At 49.6% G+C, this 19310-nt stretch overlaps 1 protein-coding gene across 14 annotated transcripts in view; it reads right to left on the bottom strand.

The window, feature by feature from the left end:
* Positions 1-1389: 1389 nt before the first annotated feature.
* SHANK3 (SH3 and multiple ankyrin repeat domains 3) overlaps positions 1390-19310 on the bottom strand; it is a 407035-nt gene continuing 389114 nt past the window's right edge. For 7 of the 14 annotated variants that reach the window (XM_067469407.1, XM_067469409.1, XM_067469406.1 and 4 more), the window contains one exon: positions 1390-3402. In XM_067469407.1, the coding sequence (XP_067325508.1) occupies positions 2856-3402 (547 nt within the window). In that variant the 3' untranslated portion in view covers positions 1390-2855. Of the gene's footprint in view, positions 3403-11716; positions 11837-12273; positions 12377-16314; positions 16368-19310 lie in introns of those variants that run through there. The other 7 variants (XR_010910064.1, XM_067469413.1, XM_067469415.1 and 4 more) reach the window with 7 other exon arrangements.

The raw sequence follows: 19310 nt of genomic DNA, 5'->3' as shown, positions 1-19310 counted from the left end.
CCTGTTGCACTTCTTCCTGGGGTTCGGATATGAATGACCTCACCCCGCCCCCCTTTGAGGTCACAGATGAACAACCTTCTGTGATGTCTCTGCACTATGTATGTCTCTGGCTTCACTGGAGCGTTTCCAGTGGGTGCCTCCCTGGTCTGATTGTGGAAGGTGGTGTGACCAGCCGCTCTGTCCCTCCTTCAGCCCCGACTGAGAGGAACCTTGGCAAAGCGCCCCACCTTCCCCCAGCAGGAGCAACTCCAAAGCAAGAATACTGGGGGTGGGCTGGGGGTGGAGTACCCTGTTCTCGTGTGCCCCTTCCATCCTGTCCCTGACCGGAATAAGCTTGGAAAGGTTAAGAAGAGATGTGTGAGGGGTGGCGAGGGTCTCCCTCTTCCGCCCCTCTAGCACCAGAAGAATTAATGCTTCTCTGAAGAAATGCACCCTGGGGCGCTCCTCTAACCCACTTTGAAGGCAGGCTGTTTCCCACTGGGACAGGTTTGGTACATGGTTTGGAAGGGAACACCACAGCCAAGTGAAATGCTGCAGAGGCAGAGCCCAGCATCCACGGACAAAGAAGCCAGAGGCCAGCCTCTGAGCTGGGAGGAGGCCTTTGCCCATCCATCCATCCAGCCATCCACCTCTCTTGGTGCCTCCCGCCTCTCCCTCCCTGGAGAGCTAATCTAGAACCATGCAGCCAAAAGCCTCTGCAGTTGTTTTCCCCTCAAGCCCCCTCCCCAGCAGGCATGTTTCCCAGGGGCTTTCCTTCTAAAGGGCTTCTGCCTGTGCCAAGAGGAATGGAGCAGGGCCCACAAAGAAGAGCTGGCCAAGTGGCGTGGGCCCAATTTCACCTGCACTACTTCTAACTGAGGCATTTTGACTGCACCAAATATCCTTTGTCGCAGCTCCAGAGGACTTTCAAGTCTGCCTTTCACCTCAGCCCTGCCAGTTGGAGCTGCCATTCAAGAGACCCCAATTCAGAGCCAGTTTCCTTCCGCTCCCTGGGAATCTGGCCTTAGCTTTCCTCTGCCTTCTGCCAGCTTTGCCAGGGGTGCTCTCCCCTGCTGTGGGTTCCTCTTCTCCTTGCAAGGTGGGCATTCCTGGCACTAGTGAAGGCTACAGTAGGTGCGAAGGAGCCCCCGGCCCACCCTCTCTCCCCCAGGAAGGGAGGCAAGAGAAGATGGGGCTAAGGCAAGGGGAGAAGGGCACTGTGCGAGGCAGAAGGAAGGAGGCCGCTCCCCCTGGCCAGGGCCTGTCCTACAGCTCTGCCTGCCCAGCAAGAATGGAAGACTGGGTGGTGTCCCCAAAACCGAGTGCAACGTTGTCTTTTGGTCCCCCTCCCCACCCCCACCCCCAAACCTGTAAAATTCAGAGCATCCGAACAGAGTTTTAAAAAGACTATTTTTGTTTCTCTCACATTCATTCAGTCAGTCACTAAAAACTCCCACAAGCGTTGCAGGCAGGGCCGGTGAGCCCCCACATCCTCCTCTAGCGAGATATAGCTTTTGTAAACCATAACAAAACAATGTGGCTATAGATATAGATATATAGATATTTGTTCTTTTTTTTCCTTTTCAAATATATAGCTGATTAAAAAGAGATGCAAAAATGAGTGACTAGGACAGAGTGGGCGGGATCCTGGCGTCGGCATCCTTCTCGCTTGGACCACCAAATCTACAGAAATGCACAGAGATTTATAGACTCCTTCGATGCGTCCCATGACCCCAGAGAAAATGCAACCTCCCCCCACCCCATGAATGTTGGCAAAGCGGAAGCTGCTGGGTTCTCCACTTGCCTCCCTTTTTGATGCCCCCAAACATGCTTCTATCCATGCGACTTCGGACCCCCTCTCGCCAGGGCAAAGAACACAGTCCTCCAAAAGGCAGGTCCTTCTCTTTGTGTGTGTGGTTTCTCTCTCGTCTCTCCCTCGCGCCCTCACCCCAGTCCTGACCAGTCTTTGGGTCTTCCTGCCAATGAGATGATGATTGTGTTGGGGCAGGGCTTGGAGAAACTGGTGTGTGTGTGAGAGAGAGACAGTGAGTGTGTATGTGTGCGTGTGTGTATTGGGGTGGGGAGGCAGGCCCTCTCACTAGGGGTTGTCCTTTTCCTGCTCTCTGCCAGCTGAACAGCCAGCGCATGTATTCTGGTCTTGCACCACCCCTCTCCACATGGGGATTCCCAGTCAGCAGACCACGAAGCGGGCTTCCCCTCTCCACAGCTACTCACAGGACCTGGACCTGGGCCACCATGTCTGACCCACTGGCAAGGGGTCCAGCCCCTTCCTCAGGAGGCGTATTCTATCTTCATAGAGACAAGCACGAATGCACGCAGAGCCACGAAGTAATAGCTCTGTTAGGACCCAACAGATTCTGTGCTCGCCCTTGCCTCTCTGGAGCGCTGCCTCCTCCAGCCCCACTACATTGGGACTGCTCTCCACCCAGCCCAGGATCCCTCCGCTTCAGTGCCCTCCTTGGCATGTGATCTGAGCCTTCACCGGTGTGCCCCACACGCACACCACACATTCACATTCGAAAGGTGTTCCCCAACAATGGAGCGACCTCTTCCCTCCCCCAGAAGCACCTGCCCCGCAGTGACCCTCTTGGGGAAGGGCACGCCAGGAGATACAAAGACCAGCCCCCCAACAACGCTGGGGAGTGGGGTGTCCCTTCATGCAGCATTCCTGTTCCCCGAGGGGCCTGTGTGTGTGTCTGTGTGCGTGTGATAGAGAGGGAGGAGAGAGAGTAGGTACTTGCCAGCTCCCCGCCCTTCAGTGCAGTGGTCAGAGTAGAATAGAAAGAGAATCCCGTGGGTTCCTGTTTACTCGTCTAGTAGGAATGTCCTGTCTGACCTACCGGTGGGGACAACGGTCAGCTGTCCACCAGCTGCTTGAGTGCCCGCTCAATGTTCATGCGGTGCCCGACCCGCGTCACCCCCAGCTCCACAAAGTCCTCCTTGGTCAGCGCCGGCAAGTGGGTGCCCTCGATTTCGTGGTCCTCGAACTTGTCTCGGTGCTCCACCAGGTTGATGCTCTCCAGCCAGTCCCCCACGTCGTACTTGTTCCACAGGTGAAGGGGCTTCTGCATGAAGGGCCGGGGCGGGTGGAGGGCGTGCAAGGCCGGCGAGGGCGACGGGGAGGGCGACGGGGAACGGCTCCGGGCGCTCACGCTCCTCACCACGAAGCGCACCTCCTTGGGTTCGTGTGGGATGGAAAGGCTGGAAGATTTCAGGATGGTGGGCGGGGTGAGCCCGTAGGGCCGCACGGGGCTCAAGGGGTCTGTCCTCTCCAGGGCGGCCGGCTTGACCGGGCTGGGGGTGCGCCGGGTCACCGGGTAGCGGCTGCCGGGCCGGACGGTGTAGGTGGTGCCCGAGCTGCGCTGGGAAATGGTGCTCAGTTCGCCTAAACTACTGAAAAGTCTGCGGAGGGAAGGAGAGAGAGAGGAAGGGAGGGAGACAAAGCAGAAGCCAGGGTGAGGGAGGCGCCAAGGCACCAGGCCGCACACACACAACACGCACACACACACAACACCTACAGAGGAGAGCAGGGGGGTGCTGTGGTTGTGCAGAGCCCCTGGGGAGGGCTCCCCTTAGGCCCCAAGGAGGCAGCAGGAAGCATGGCCCTCTCAGACTAGCCTTCTTATTAAGGGAAGGGAAAACCATCTCCAGATCCTTGGAGAACTAGCTGAAGAAGTAAAACACAGCAGCAAAGTCCCGTGAAGCCTTGCAGTTAACGGTTTTAGCTCCCTTTGTCCAGTATGCAAGTCAATCTCAGCTAGAGCTCCTGCAGCTGGGACCATAAAGCAGCACTGAAGTGCAAATGGTCCCCACAGCCTTTCCTATGGCTACTGAGCTATCTACCTTTTGAGGCCAGGAGAACAAGAGCCAGCGTAGCCTCTTGGGTTGAGCAGTGGGACAGGACTTGAGAGTAGGCTTTGAATCCCTTTGCTCATCCATGGAAACCCACTGGGTGGCCTTGGGCAAGCCACATTCTCTCACAGGAAGAAGGCAAAGGCAAATCCCTTTTGAACAAATCTGGCCAGGAAAACACAGCACAACAAACAATACAAGTGGGTTTAGCTCCTAAAGCTGGCTGCATGTATACTGGGGTGGGGCCAGCAAACAGCAGTGTGTGGGAGTACACCGATGCCATCCTTTCCTGGAAGAAATATTGTGGGTTTTAGGGCCCCCATGGAATCCCTTCTGTAGTAGGTTTGGGTGGATGCAGGGGTGCTGGGAGTGTGTGGACTGTGGTTGTGCTGAAGGCACTTTGCTAGACCACAAAAGGGCAGCCAGCATGTTGTGCCACTTGCCCGGGCAATTTCCCCCATGGGACCCTGGCCTTCCTGCCCCCTTTATGCTCTTTTGCCTTGAGAGGAAACTGCTTTACCTCAGTCTCTGATCATAGGGGACTGGGAGGCTTGGAGCAAGTTTTGCATGACCTTGCCACAATTTCCCCCTTCCACGGAGAAGCCAAAGCACCAGCCTGTTTATCATTGCAAAGATGGTGTTTAATTATGAACACTGCCTTTCCACTACCATGTCTATGAATAATGTACTGACTGGTTCTGCTGTTTACTGGCTGTTGCTGCATGGGGCCGCAGTGCATGCTGCATGGGGCCGCGGATGGTGCAATGGGTTAAACCCTTGTGCTGCTGAACTGCTGACCTGAAGGTTGGCATTTTGAATACGCAGGACAGGGTGAGCTCCCGCTGTTAGCCCTAGCTCCTGCCAACCTAGCAGTTTGAAAACATGCAAATGCGAGTAGATGAATAGGTACCGCTTCGGTGGGAAAAAGGCAGAGATGCTCTAAGCAGTCACGCTGGCCACATGACCAGGAGGTGTCTACAGACAATGCAGGCTCCACGGCTTGAAAATGGCACCTCCCGCAGAGCCGGAGATGAGCATTGCCTCCAGAGCCGGAAATGAAAGGAGGAGCCTTTGCCATTGTTATTTGTGTCTCATTGTATGCTATTGTAACAAGGCATTAAATTTTTGCTTGTGTCTGCTTATATACTGTAATCCGCTCTGAGTCCCCTCGGACTATTATTATTATTATTATTATTATTATTATTACTTGAAACACCACAAGACAAGTCAACAGCAGACACTCTGCTGGCTGTTGTATTGGATCACACGTCGGACACTTCCCGCGTGTCTAGGATTATTATTGGTGGAGGATCCTTCTTTGGAGGCTTTTAAACAGAGGCTGGGTGGCCATCTATCAGGGGTGCTTTGAATGCAATATTCCTGCTTCTTGGCAGAATGGGGTTGGACTGGCTGACCCATGAGGTCTCTTCCAACTCTAGGATTCTATGATGATAATGATGATTATTATTGCCTTATTATTCCTGCTCTTTCAGTGCCTGATTTTTTTTTTTTTGGAGCCCCCAGTGGCACAGTGGGTTAAAGCCCTGTGCCGGCAGGACTGAAGACCTACAGGTCGCAGGTTTCGAATCCGGGGAGAGGCGAATGAGCTCCCTCTATCAGCTCCAGCTCCTCATATGGGGACATGAGAGAAGCCTCCCACAAGGATGATAAAAACATCAAATCATCCGGTCGTCCCCTGGGCAATGTCCTTGCAGACAGCCAATGCTCTCACACCAGAAGCGACTTGCAGTTTCTCAAGTCGCTCCTGACACGACAAAAAAAAAGTGCCTGTTTGAATGAAGGCACCTTGTGGCCTCTGTGTTTGGGCTCATGTGTGCCATGCCCGAGAGGAAGAACCTCCAAATCTCCTCTGCACCACTGGGCAACAGACACTGAAGACAGCTTCAGTCCAGGGAAAAGAGAGCCACGATACACAAGAAAGCAAAGAGTGGGTTTTAGAAAGAAAGAAAACTCCATGTTTGAGACAGAACTATGTACATATGATGAACTTCTGATTGCAAAAATGTATAAAATGTCATTGAGAGTAGAGTTGGATGGTGATGAAATGGGCTCAAAAGTTTGGTGATGAGATGCAACAATGAGAAGGAATGTGTTTGAAAGGATTGAAAAATATATTCTGATCTTAAAACCAATTTTGTACAAAATGACATGTAGATGGTACGAGACTCGTAGACTCGTATTTGATGCTCACAAGATTATCTAAGATGGAGAAAGGGCCGAGAATACATGTTGGAAATCTGTAATGCACAACATGGGACTTATTATCAGATGTGGCAGACTTGAGAAAGGGCTGAGAAATACTAGAATACAAGTGAATGGACAAATTATTGAATTAGAAAGTGTTTCAATACATGATTTTGATGCAAGGCTACCGTAGGCTCAAGAAATGGAAAGGCACAGAGATCCCAACAAAAGAAGGCTGGGCATGAAAGATCTTTGAAATACCAGAAATGGAGAAATTACCTTGATTAGAGAGAAAACTTTGGATAATTTTGTAAAACACTGGGAACTATTTTTATAGCCGCAAATAACTGGCTTCTTTCTTATCTCACTCGAGTTTTAATTAGTTTTAATCAGTTTTTTTTCCTTTCTTTTAAATTTTACATGTAGCCCGCCTATTGTCACTGTGATTGTGTTTATTGTAATTTTATACTATTATGTTTTCACGTGTTTTATGTAATTATGATGTTATTGCTTACTATCTGCATTTTCGGGTTGCGTTTTCGGTTTTATGCTGCTGTAATTTGTGTTTGGGCTTGGCCTCATGTAAGCCGCTCCAAGTCCCCATTGGGGAGATGGTGGCAGGGTATAAATAAAGTTTATTATTATTTATTATTATCTTTTTATAAAGATGAGGGAAGGAGGTGTTTGTTGGTTTTGAAGACTATGTTTCATAGCCTGAATATTAGGCAAAAGTTTAAATGTTATTGAAGTAATAACATACTGGACGATTTTACTCTTAGATCTTTTATCTGGAGAGAAGCAAGTAAATGTTAAGTTGTATTTTTTGGTATACTGACTGAAAAAGGCAATAACGTTCAGCAAAGTGTAAGCCAGTAGAAAAGAGAAAGAATGCATTACAGATGGGTTGGCTTCACCAAGGAAGCCACAATTGCCCTGAGTTTGCAAGATCCGAGCAGGCCAGTGGGTGATTGGGGGCCTTGGGCATTACGTTGCCATAAACTGGAAACTGTTCTGATTGCAAACAATGCTTCCCTAGCTTATTGTTTCAGTTCTTCGGCCTGTGCCAGGAGCTCCTCTAATCACTGTAGCAGAACCAGGAATTCTGAGCACATCTGTCTAAGATAATCTAGCCAAAAAGTCTCCCAACCCTTAAGAAAGCAATCCGAGATAGATTTGGGATGGTTACATTGGGAGCTGGAAGGGACCACAAGGGCCACTTCCCCTTTCTGTTATGCAGGAATCCACAGCTAAAGCCTTCCTTTCAGTGAGTCTTATTTTGAAAGAGTGCAGAAGGTGCTGAGCTATTGGGAAGAAGGGTGATCTGAACTCCTCCCTGGCCAGGAAGATCTGGCATAGCCGAGAGCTCGAGCTACATCTTCCTCTCAGAAGTGGTGGCCACAGAAAGGTCCTTCCCATCTTTGTGCCGTCTTCCAGGTGCCTGTGCAATCCTATCACTTCCCAGGCCAGCCGTTCCTCAGGTTGAGAAGCTGCACACTGCTGGAAGCAGCAGTTAGGGCTTTCATGGATGTAGCATCAGCAAGAACATGCAAGGAGGCAGAGGTGTGTGTGTGTAAATCATCAAAATGTATAGCTTTCCTTATTTTCCAAGAGGACTTGGATCAAGAACAAGAGGAAAAACCCTGTTTATTTCTGTTCATGACTAATGTTGGCAATTATTCACAAATTATCCCCACACATGTATGTGTATGCCATTGCATTGGCACAGCCCGTGCACTAGATTGGCATAGCAAGTTGAAAAATTTTTTTAACACAATGTGGCCACATGTTGCATGAAGTGGCTTGAAAAAGAGTGGCTCTGTGTGTGCGCGCATGGGGTGTCCTTACTTGCCTTGAGGAATTACATCAAAAAGGATAAAAATCTGTATTGCAGGGTGGTTTTAATAGCTGGCCACCTCCTTTGATGAGCTTGTAATGTGACCAGAATCCTGTCCATTGTCCAAGGAGGTCAGTTGACCTTGGATGGTACAGTATCTTATGTAGAGTGTTGCGAGAGGAAGTCACTGGGAGGAGGGAACAAGCTTCTTTTTTGCTTCCCTGGAGACTAGGACACGGAACAATGGCTTCAAACTACAAGAAAGGAGATTCCATCTGAACATGAGGAAGAACTTCCTGACTGTGGGAGCCGTTCAGCAGTGGAACTCTCTGCCCCAGAGTGTGGTGGAGGCTCCTTCTTTGGAGGCTTTTAAACAGAGGCTGGATGGCCATCTGTCAGGGGTGCTTTGAATGCAATATTCCTGCTTCTTGGCAGAATGGGGTTGGACTGGATGGCCCAGGAGGTCTCTTCCTACTCTAGGATTCTATTATTCTAAACACTTTACAGAACTATTCTTTTGAACGTCTAGTGCGAGAACCTTCTTGTTCTCCAATTTGTGGACATGGCTTCTTAGTGTTCTGGTGCCGCAAGTCAGCTGAGTGGGTGATGTGTTTGGCTCAAGGGTGTTGATATGGTTGCTTCAAACTAGCCAGGCAGCAGATTTGGCCTGTGGTTCCTTTACTTTCCCCTCCTTGAACCCTAGTCATTAATGGTCTTGTTCAGGTCCTCCAACCTGAGGGCTGTGGCTTCCTTGACCAAATTCAAGAAGGATATGCACCAGGTGGAACCTGTGCAAAGAACGGTGATCAAGATGGTCAAAGGTCTGGAAACCAAGACTTGCGAAGAATGGCTAAGGAGTTGGATGCACTCAGTTTAGAGAAGACCGAGAGGTGACATGAGAAGTAACCATCTTGAAATATCCCAAAGTATGTGATGTAGAAGATGGAGCTGGCTTGTCTGCTGCTCCAGAAGGAAGAACACGACTCACTGGTTTCAAATGGTAAAGCAAGAGATTCCACCCAAAGGTTAGGTAGAACTAACTAATGGTAACAGCTATTTGACAGCCGAATATTGGCTACCTCAGGGTGTCCCAATTCTAAAGATATTGTAATTCTCTTCTTAGTATCTTCCACTTCCCAAGTTTTCCCCCCTCTTTTCTAATATTGCTCACTGTACTGTATAAATCAGACAAATCAAACTTGGGCCCTCCAGGTATTTTGGACTTCAGCTCCCACCATTCCTGACAGCCTCGGGCCTTTCTTTCTTTTCCTTTCTGCTTAAGTGGCTGAGGGGGAAAAGGAAGGGGCCTGAGGCTGTTGGGAAGTGTGGGAGTTGAAGTCCAAAACACCTGGAGGGTCAAGGTTTGCTCATGCCTGCTATATAGTCATGTATTAGGTTGACCTTATGTATAAACTGAGGGCAGATTTTGAGGCCACTCCGCTCAGAGAAAGGGAGACTTCCTTTTTTGAATACAAGAGTTCATACTACACATGTTGCACTGACCGATGGATAAATCAACCCGTGTTTTCTGGGTTGGTATTTTGACAAATTCTTATACATGGGAATAGGGGGAACCATTTCAATGGAAGAGCAAAGTTTCCGTCAACAATGGGTTTACCCACTCTTCCATGACAAGCATGTATATATTATGGTGACTCTTTATCTGACTGACTGCATTGGTCAAAGGGTGGGGAAAATAGGGATAGTGAACTGTGGACCCACAAGTACTGATCCTAATAAGCAACATGCATGGCAGGGGGTTGGACTAGATGGCCCATGTGGTCTCTTCCAACTCTGTGATTCTATGACCATCCATCACGAGTGCTTTGGATGCAATTTTCCTGCGTCTTGGCAGAATGGGGTTGGGCTGGATGGCCCACCAGATCTTTTCTGGGATCCTCTGTCTGAAAGTAGTTGCCTTTCCAGTAGAATAGACTCAAGTCTAGAAAATATGTATGGAGAGACTGCTGTTTGGTAGCTGACTTCAACTGAGGGATGACAAGAAAGCTGCTAAGCGCATCCCCACTTGGCAGTGAGAGCAGGATTGTGATGGGCTTGCAAGGCAGCAGCAAAAAACAAAGTGGGTGATGTTCCTGCTGATTGTAATGTCTGTTCAAAGAGCTGAGATGTCCTCTTGTATGGTCACCACTTTTGTGAAAATTTCAGGGATGCTACTCCACCTCTGCATTAAGCCTTAAACTTCCACTCATCAGCAGAGAGATTTGGAAATAATTCCTCGTTCTCATTATTCTCATCTCCCTTGTGAATCTCAGTGCCACTTTCAGAGGCTTCTCTTTCTGTAGGCCTTTGGCAAGGTATGCCCAAGCCAGGCTTTCTGGAGGTGGTCTGACAGTGCGCCCGTGTTGAGATGGATGGCAGAAATGGCACAAGAGAAGTCACAGCCGCAAGGACACCAGCCAAGCTTACATTCATCCCCAGCCTAAACCACTGGCACCTGTGCAATGGATGGAGCTGCAGGGCAAAGACAAAACATGGTCCCAAGATCACATATGACTGGATGGAGGCGAGACAGGACAACCCAAGGCTCATGTTCCTGGGGGCAAGAAGAGTAAAGTCCCAAATGGAAGAGCTACCGGGCGGCATGTGTTCAGGGATGGCTACAGGGCAGGGCCGAAAGGGATGTGCGGAGCCTCTGTGGATGCAGAAGGCTAACCATCTTTGAATCTGCTCCCCACTTCGTCAATGGTTTCTCAGATTGGAGGAGACCTCCATTGACTACTGTTTTGTAGGCACTAACACCTGACCCGAGTAGTCTGTTTGTTTTGGGGGGTGGTGGGAGCAGCGTCAAACAGGAAAGCATGGTTGAAGCCTCTCCTCTTCCTGGAAGTTGCAATCTCCATTGACTCTGGAGTCTTGGGATGGTCCTACACTTCCAGGGGACACATGATGTGTCCGGCTTCACGTGGCTGTTTGTTTTGGGGGTGGTGGGGGCAGCGTCAAACAGGAAAGCATGGTTGAAGCCCCTCTTCTTCCTGGAAGCAGCCATCTCCATTGACACTAGAGTCTTGGGATGGCCCTACACTTCCAGGGGACACATGATGTGTCCGGCTTCACATGGCTGGACGTGCAAAGATTGGACAGGAAGGACAGGAAGGTGTAAATAGTCTCTGGCAACCCTGCTTGTGGCCAGGGGCAAAGGGACTGAGTGGGCAGGAGCCACATTTCTGTCAGTGTCCAAAGGATGTCAGGAAGACCCCCCAAATCTTGGATCATTGATCTTGGGCCTACTACCAGTTTTTGGAGTCAGGCTGATCTAAGAGTGGGCCTAGCCCAGAGCAACAGAGGCTGCCCTGCAGCAGAGAAGACCATTGAGGTGGCACAAGGGAGCTACAGAACAGAGGGTCAGGAAGCCTTATAGAGTTGCTCCCTTTCCAAAAAAAAATGCACCGCTCAGCATGACCCTGGAAAGGTGTTGACCTGTTTCCAAGGTGGGCAACCGCGGGGCGATGCCTCCAGGTGACCCCTCAGCCCCCGCATCCTCAACCCGCATCCTCCACCCAGGCTGCATCTCCTCGGCCACCTTTCTAACCCTCAGGTGGGGTTCTCCAGCTGGGCCCTGGTGGCACAGAACATCACGAGACAGGGAGACAGACATGCTAGGGGCCACAGAAGGGCAGGACGGGGACAGAGCCACACCGCACAGCAAGCGCGCCCCCTCCCCTCCCCCCCCTCCCCCCATCCCACCGACTCTGCCTGCTCCCTTGCACACACAGCAGCAGCAGCAGCAGCGGAAAGCAGCAGCACAGGACAGACGGACGGACAGAGGACATGGGGTCGCTATGAGATGAGAACATGCTCACTTACACAACTGGCCCACCCTCCTGAGGCGGTTCTAGACAGAGCAGCGGAGACATGCAGATGGGAGAGCAGGAAGAGAGGCAATGAGAGAAATGTTAGCATCAGTCCAGGGCGCCGGTCACAACACTGAGAAGAATGAACAGACGTTGTCACAAAACCAGTCTGGAGCTGCTGCAGCTCCCAGAAGCCACTGCCTGCTGGCCAGGGACCGACTCCGAAGGGGGAGGGGTTTGGGAAGAGAGGCCAGGGGCCCCGTGGCAGCGGCGACGGTGGCATTGGCGGGGTGGGGCCGGAGCCGGGAGCCTGCGTTTGCAGGAGTGCTGGAGGGGCCCTCTCTCTCCCCCAGGCCAGGAAGGAGCCGGCAGCGGGACACCCAGCCACTGGGTGGGCTAGAGGACCTCCGGGCTTCCCGCCACCAGCGCCGTTCACCTGCTCGCGGGTGCCGCTTGCTCCACCACAGGCAGACCCCCTTTGCCTCCGGGGAAGGAAGGACACCAGATGGAGGTTCGTGCCACCTGAGGGCAGAGGGCCACTGGCCAAGAAGAGGGTTGGAGCCACTTGGGGAGGAAAGATGGTCAAGGGATCCACCGGGCCATTGGCACCCAAGGATTCTGGGAGGCAGCTCAGCTCTGGTCAGTTCAGTATCCACTGAATCACATTCCTGATCTGCTAGAGGAAATGGGACATTCATAACCGCATGGATTCAACAGCCAAAGCTTGAGACAGAGCAACAGTGGATCTCCAAGTGATCACAGGTGGAGGGCAGGCAATGGGCACAGGGCAGGAGAGTGGGGGGGGGGTTGAAAGAGATCAGTTCGGAAGGGGGGAAAGGAGGGAAAGAGAGAAGATAAAGTGGAGGAGGAAGAGTAGGAGGAGAGGGTGGGAAGGGGGACTCCAATGGCAATGGTGCATCGCAATTCGGCACTGTACCTTCTCCTTTCCCCAGGAATGTGCAAACCAGGTTGATCTATCTTGGCACAGTTTGCGCTTTGTGCGAAATGCCCTGAGAGCTGTGCCCCTGAGAGAGACTCAACGGTGACTAGATTCGAAGCTGTTTCTGCTCACTAAGGAACAGCTCTGCCCTGAGTTCCTTTGGGGAGGTAGGGTGGAATATAAAGAAAGTTTTAGATTATTATTTTTATTTTTCCCAAAACCATGAGGTGACTTAGTTCAACTGGTGATTTCACTTTGAATTCCTCCTTTCTGAACATGGGTCGCTAGATGTTGTGATCCAATGACTAGGAAGGGCTCTCTGTGGTACTCGGACCATTGTTCCTAAGGACTGCAACACACCTGCCATTTCCTAGAACCACGTTTCCTCACTCTGCACTTACCGCAGAGTGGCAGCTCCACAGGTAGAGCTGTGTGTGTTCTGCAATAAATGTAAATAAACAAATTGCTAACACGAAGGTAGCCCAGGTTCTGAACACGTTGACCTACTTGCCTGGAATAAATAGCACCTATGCCACAAATGATGCAAATGTATACTACATGACTAAGAGCGCAGATCTGATCGCACTTACCTGGGAATCAGCCTCATTAGGTAGAGTGGGGCTTTTGCCAGCATAAATATATATATATATAGGCCTAGTCTGTCCTTCCTCTTTTTAGTCACTTTTGGGTAATGAAAGGATACAGACAGTAGCAGAAGGGTGACTTCATGACCCTTTTTGAGCAAGATGAGAAATGGAAGAGGGCTAGAGCATTGGTAGGAAGATACTCAGAGGGCCAGGGCTTTGCCATGAAGATGCTCTAAGGGAGGCCTTCTTCTCAGAGGGCCAGGCAAAGATGGAAGCGAGCTGGAGAAGGGAGAAAGGGGTCCTTATGTTGACAAAACTTGGTCAAATTATTCAGTGTTTAACAGAATCCTATATTTTTATGCATGAGAAAAGAAGTCATTCTGTACTGAAACCAAGCTTCTTCTCAACTCAGTGCTCTTAGCACCAGGGCAGTGGAAGCAAAGCCCACATTGTGAGGACACTAGCACACTCTGATTCAAGGGCACTTACAATGCAAAGCTACACATTCTCATAACATTCCTTTTCCTAAACTGGGGTGTTTGCACTAACCTATGTGGAATGTAGAACCAATTGTGAGGCGTGCTGTGGGAGGAGAAGGAAAGGGTGGTCAGCAAAGGAGGGAGGAAGGAAGGAGCAAGCCTTGGCGAGCCAGACCAGGCTGCACTGTGTGTCACAACTAATGTCTCCATGTGTGAATGAACACCCTCATTCCAAGACGCATCCAGCCCATCCTATACAGTGATCCCTCCACACTTGTGGTTTTGACTTTTGTGGATTTGATTAAATATGTTTTCTGTAGACATCTCAAGGTCTTCCAGTGTGACTATGGTCAGTTTCTCCAGTCCTGTTGGACGATCTAAAGCAGGCATGAGCAAACTTTGGCCCTCCAGATGTTTTGGAATTTGACTCCCGCAATTCCTAACAGCCAGTAGGCTGGGTTGTTATAGGCTTTTGAGGATGCTTGCCATAGATGCAGGCGAAACGTCAGGAGAGAATGCTTCTAGAACATGGCCATATAGCCCAAAAAACCTACAACAACCCAGTAATTCCAGCCATGAAAGCCTTTGACAGCCAGTAGGCTGTTAGGAATTGTGAGAACTGAAGTTCAAAACACCTGAAGGGCCAAAGTTTGCCCATGACTGATCTAGAAATTTCTAGAGAGAACACCACTTGAGGAATCTACAGATCTTTTAATGTGATTCTATGGTAGAAGACCTAGAATTTCCCAAAGAGGTTTTCTCCCAAGTTAAAGAAATTAGTCATAATTTTTACTATCATTTGTGCCCCTATTCCCAGTAAATGTGTAGGGATGACCACAGTCTGAGTCCTACAACCCAGCTGTTCTCCCTTCCTGGAACTTCTCAGACCATCAAAGGGGCTGGTGTCCTCAAAAGGCCTGCTTGCTTACAAAAAAATTAGGCAAGTTGCAGGATGAAGATGGTGCCATGTTGGGAAGGGGCACCGCTGGGACAAGAGCCTACCTGCAGCAGCCTTCCAGAGAAGCTGAAGTCAGGCTGGTGGCCCATTTTCAGTGCCAGGATGGGCCACAGTGGGGAACTGCCTTCACTCCGATCTAAACCTTTTGAAAACGGTCTCTCGGGGGCACAGCGGGTGCAGAACACACACGTCTAGGAAACACAGCACTTCTTGCCCTCACCCCCCTCCTCCTCCACCCCCAACATGCAGAAGCCCCACTCACTGAACAGAGGAGGGGGCTTGTGAGTTGGGATTAGTAAAGGGTTAAGGCGTGGATGGAAGTGGTCGCCAGAGCCAGAGCGTGGTCGGTGACAAGGCATGCGGTGGCTGGTTACCCATGAAGCCCCTGCCTCCTTGTAGGCTGTGCGCACTCGCATTGGAAACCATGAAGGGGTCTCCGTCTGCCGCCTGGCTCGGTTGGGGTTCCTCCCCAGGCGGGTTCTGCGGCCTAAGCCTGCTCTTGCAGGAAACGGACCCCACAGCACCCCTGAGACGAGGGGTGACTTTCTGGGCAGCTGCTCCAGGACTGTCCTTTCATTGTGTCCATCTATAAAGCTGCTTATGCAGCTAAGGGGGAAAAGGAAAGGGCCTGAGGCTGTTAGGAATGGTGGGAGTCAAAGTCCAAAACCCCTGGAGGGCCAATGTTTGCCCATGTCTACTGTAGATGGAATGAAGGTCCTTTGCAAGATTAGTCTCATTGATTCTGTGGGCGTTTCAAGTTCTTCCTCGCTCATAAAATGAGCAAGGCTTGCACTCCTGAAAAGAGGGTGGGCATAAACAGCTGCCATGCAGGAGGCTTTGGGGCCAGTTGATTTAGAAAACCGGCTGGCTGTTGACACATGAAAGATGCCAAATGTTCTCTTCCTTACTACAGGTGGGGAGCTTGGGCAAAGCCAGGGGACAGATGCCTCCCTCCCCCAAGCCCCCAGGCAGCAAAACATCCCAAATCATTGAATTGTGAATGATTTTCAAGAGATAGGTTCTTGTGGGTTTTTTCGGGCTATAGAGCCATGTTCTAGAGGCATTTCTCCTGACGTTTCGCCTGCATCTATGGCAAGCATCCTCAGAGGTATGAGGTATGACCTCATACCTCTGAGGAAGCTTGCCATAGATGCAGGCGAAACGTCAGGAGAAATGCCTCTAGAACATGGCTCTATAGCCCGAAAAAACCCACAAGAACCTAGTGATTCCAGCCATGAAAGCCTTCGACAATACATTTTCAAGAGATGCTTGGCAAGTGGTCCCTCCACCTCTGTCTTGCTTGTCCTGCTAAGAGCAGGCTGTCTCCCTTGACCTGAAGTCTGAGGATCGAACCCAGGACTTTCTGGTGCTTTTCGGTGGGCCTAAGTCTGCTCCTGTCTCAACCCAACTGAATGATCCTAGCACGAGCCCTCCTCTCTCTTCAATGACCATGCTGAGGTTTGGGAATGGAGCTACCATTCTGTTTTTGGTGCCTGGCTTTGGGGAAGAGACGGAAATGGCAACAAAGCCTACAAGGAAATAGGTTTTGGTTAAGCTGCTGTAGCCGGAAGCTGACACCAGGACAGTGAGACCTTTAGACTGAAACAGAATTAATTGATGAGTTGAGAAAGAAAGAGGAAGCTTTACCCTAGCCGCTACATGCCTACAAGGCTTATTTTTCTTCACTCTCTTTGTCAGATCTGTAGGAATACAAAGCAGTGGTGGGTTTTCGAAATAGCATGCTGTATTTATATATATATATGTATATAAGAATATTCTATTCCCCCCCCCCCACCCCCCAAAACTAGGAGCCCCCGGTGGCACAGTGGGTTAAACCCCTGTGCCGGCAGGACTGAAGACCGACAGGTCGCAGGTTCAAATCCGGGGAGAGGCAGATGAGCTCCCTCTATCAGCTCCAGCTCCTCATATGGGGACATGAGAGAAGCCTCCCACAAGGATGATAAAAACATCAAATCATCTGGGCGTCCCCTGGGCAACATCCTTGCAGACGGCCAATTCTCTCACACCAGAAGCGACTTGCAGTTTCTCAAGTCGCTCCTGACACGACAATAATACCCCCAGAAACTGATGTATTCAAGGGTTCTTAGCCATCAAAGGAAAAGGGTGAGCCACAAAGACATGCCTTTTCAGAGCTCACTGGGTTGAATGGGGGGGGGGGTGCAGCTCAAGACACAGTACACCTGCATGAGAGGCAGAAAGCAAAAGGGAAAGGCAATGGGGATCAAGGCTACCTCTGGGGAATTTAGTCTCCTTTAAGAGACCCTGCAATGGTCCACTTTGAGGGATCAGTGCTCAATGTTGGTATCGTTTCCCAACTATCTGTTATTACAATTGTTATTAACTCTACTGGGTGGAATGGCATAAAACCTCAATTCCCAAACCTCAGTTATATTGGGTTGTAGTAGGTTTTTCGGGCTATATGGCCATGTTCTAGAGGCATTCTCTCCTGACATTTCTCCTGCATCTGTGGCAAGCATCCTCAGAGGTAGTGAGGTTTGCCATAGATGCAGGCGAAACGTCAGGAGAGAACACCTCTAGAACATGGCCATATAGCCCGAAAAACCTACTAAAACCCAGTTATTCTGGCCATGAAAGCCTTCGACAGTACTCAGTTATATTAATTGTACTGTTTTATTTGCTTGCTATTTTGTTTTTACTGATGTGTTGTTGGGCTTGGCCTCATGTAAGCCACCCAGAGTCCCCTTGGGGAGATGGTGGCAGGGTATAAATAAAGATTATTATTATTATTATTATTATTATTATTATTATTATTTTACTGACACAAAAGCACAGTATGTCACAGCAAACGAGATCTGAATGCTGGATTTCGTATCACAAAACCACAAGTCGAACACTTCCCAAGCATCTAGGACTCTGTGATGTATTTTCAAATTATTATTATTATTATTACTGGCACAAAAGCACAGTATGTCACAGCAAATGAGATCTATATGCTGGATTTTGTATCACAAAATCACAAGTCGAACACTTCCCAAGCGTCTAGGACTGTGTGATTTATTATTATTATTATTATTATTATTATTATTATTATTATTATTATTTTACTGGCACAAAAGCATAGTATGTCACAGCAAACAAGATCTATATGCTGGATTTCATATCACAAAATCACAAGTCGAACAGGCTTGGACTCTGTGATTTATTTATTTATTTATTTCAAAGTTTTATATACCGAGCTTCTCACCTCATAAGAGGGACTCAGCCCGGTACTTTCAAATTATGTACTTTCAAATTATTATTATCACAAAATCACAAGTCGAACACTTCCCAAGCGTCTAGGACTGTGTGATGTATTATTATTATTATTATTATTATTATTATTATTATTATTATTATTATTATTATGGCAGGATACCTGGAGGATTGGGAGGCTGCTTTGCACTTGGGTCTTGCCCAGTCTTGCCAGCTCTGACTGGCAGCAGCGGTACCTCTCCAGGGCCTGAAGCAGAATCCTTTCTTAGCTCCTGCCCGGGTCTTTCCTCTCGAGGGTACTTTCCTGACTGTGAGAGCCGTTCAGCAGTGGAACTCTCTGCCCTGGAGTGTGGTGGAGGCTCTTTCTTTGGAAGCTTTTAAACAGAGGCTGGATGGCCATCTGTCAGGGGTGATTTGAATGCAATATTCCTGCTTCTTGGCAGAATGGGGTTGGACTGGATGATGGCCCAGGAGGTCTCTTCCAACTCTTTGATTATATGATTCTATGGGCCCGATCCTGCTCCACTTCCAAAATTGGGCAAGATCAGGTGTGTTCAGGGTGGGATGGTGCTCAATGCGTGCTGTGTCTAGTAGACATTCTTCCAGCTAAATACACGCGGGATCCTTTTTTTCTTTGGGGGGGGGGGTGTTGTTGTTGCTATTTACTCTGTTCATGGGGGGGGGGGGGGGGACAGGGGAAAGAGCGGGGACATGGAGGCAGCCATTTATAAATCCGTCTGAGATGCTCAGACTTTGCAAAGCTCCGGACGGGGCATCTGGATGGCAATGGAGGCAATTTAAAATTAATCCAAAGTGGTGCACATGAGAACAAAACGTAAAATAAAACCTAAGCTTGACATCTAAGTAGATGGGCCTCACGGGGAAGCTGTTAAAGAACAAGGTTGGCAAGCAAAAGAGCAGGTGAAATAATGGCATTGCATAAATTAGCTCATCCTCGGGTGCGCTTAAGTTACACCCCCAAAAGAGGAAGGCTTTTGCCCCCCATACACAGCTATCGTGGTGTGGGAGAGTCAGCCAGGATATTCCTGGTTGGGGAGCTGCGGCACTGTTTCTAGACAAGGAGCCACCTGCGCACCAGAAGTCATTCTGAATCACGTGGCCATTTTCACAGCTGGGCTCAGTTCATTGCAATGACGCCACCGAGCCAACCTTAACAAAGGTGTGTTTGACTGAAAGGACACAGGGCACCCACTGAGAACAGAGGAAACCCTTCCGCACTTTGGAAGGTTGTGCTGACTTGCACCTTCCCACAAATTAGTAGTGGTGGTGGTGGGAGGGCAATATTCTCCAGACCAGGCATGGGCAAACATTGGCCCTCCAGGTGTCTTGGACTTCAACTCCCATCATCCCTTACAGCCTCAGGCCCTTTTCTTTCATAGAATCATAGA

Source organism: Anolis sagrei, chromosome 5 (assembly GCF_037176765.1).
Source record: "Anolis sagrei isolate rAnoSag1 chromosome 5, rAnoSag1.mat, whole genome shotgun sequence".
Classification (NCBI taxonomy): Eukaryota; Metazoa; Chordata; class Lepidosauria; order Squamata; family Dactyloidae; genus Anolis; species Anolis sagrei.
This window is presented reverse-complemented; position numbering and strand designations above follow the sequence as displayed.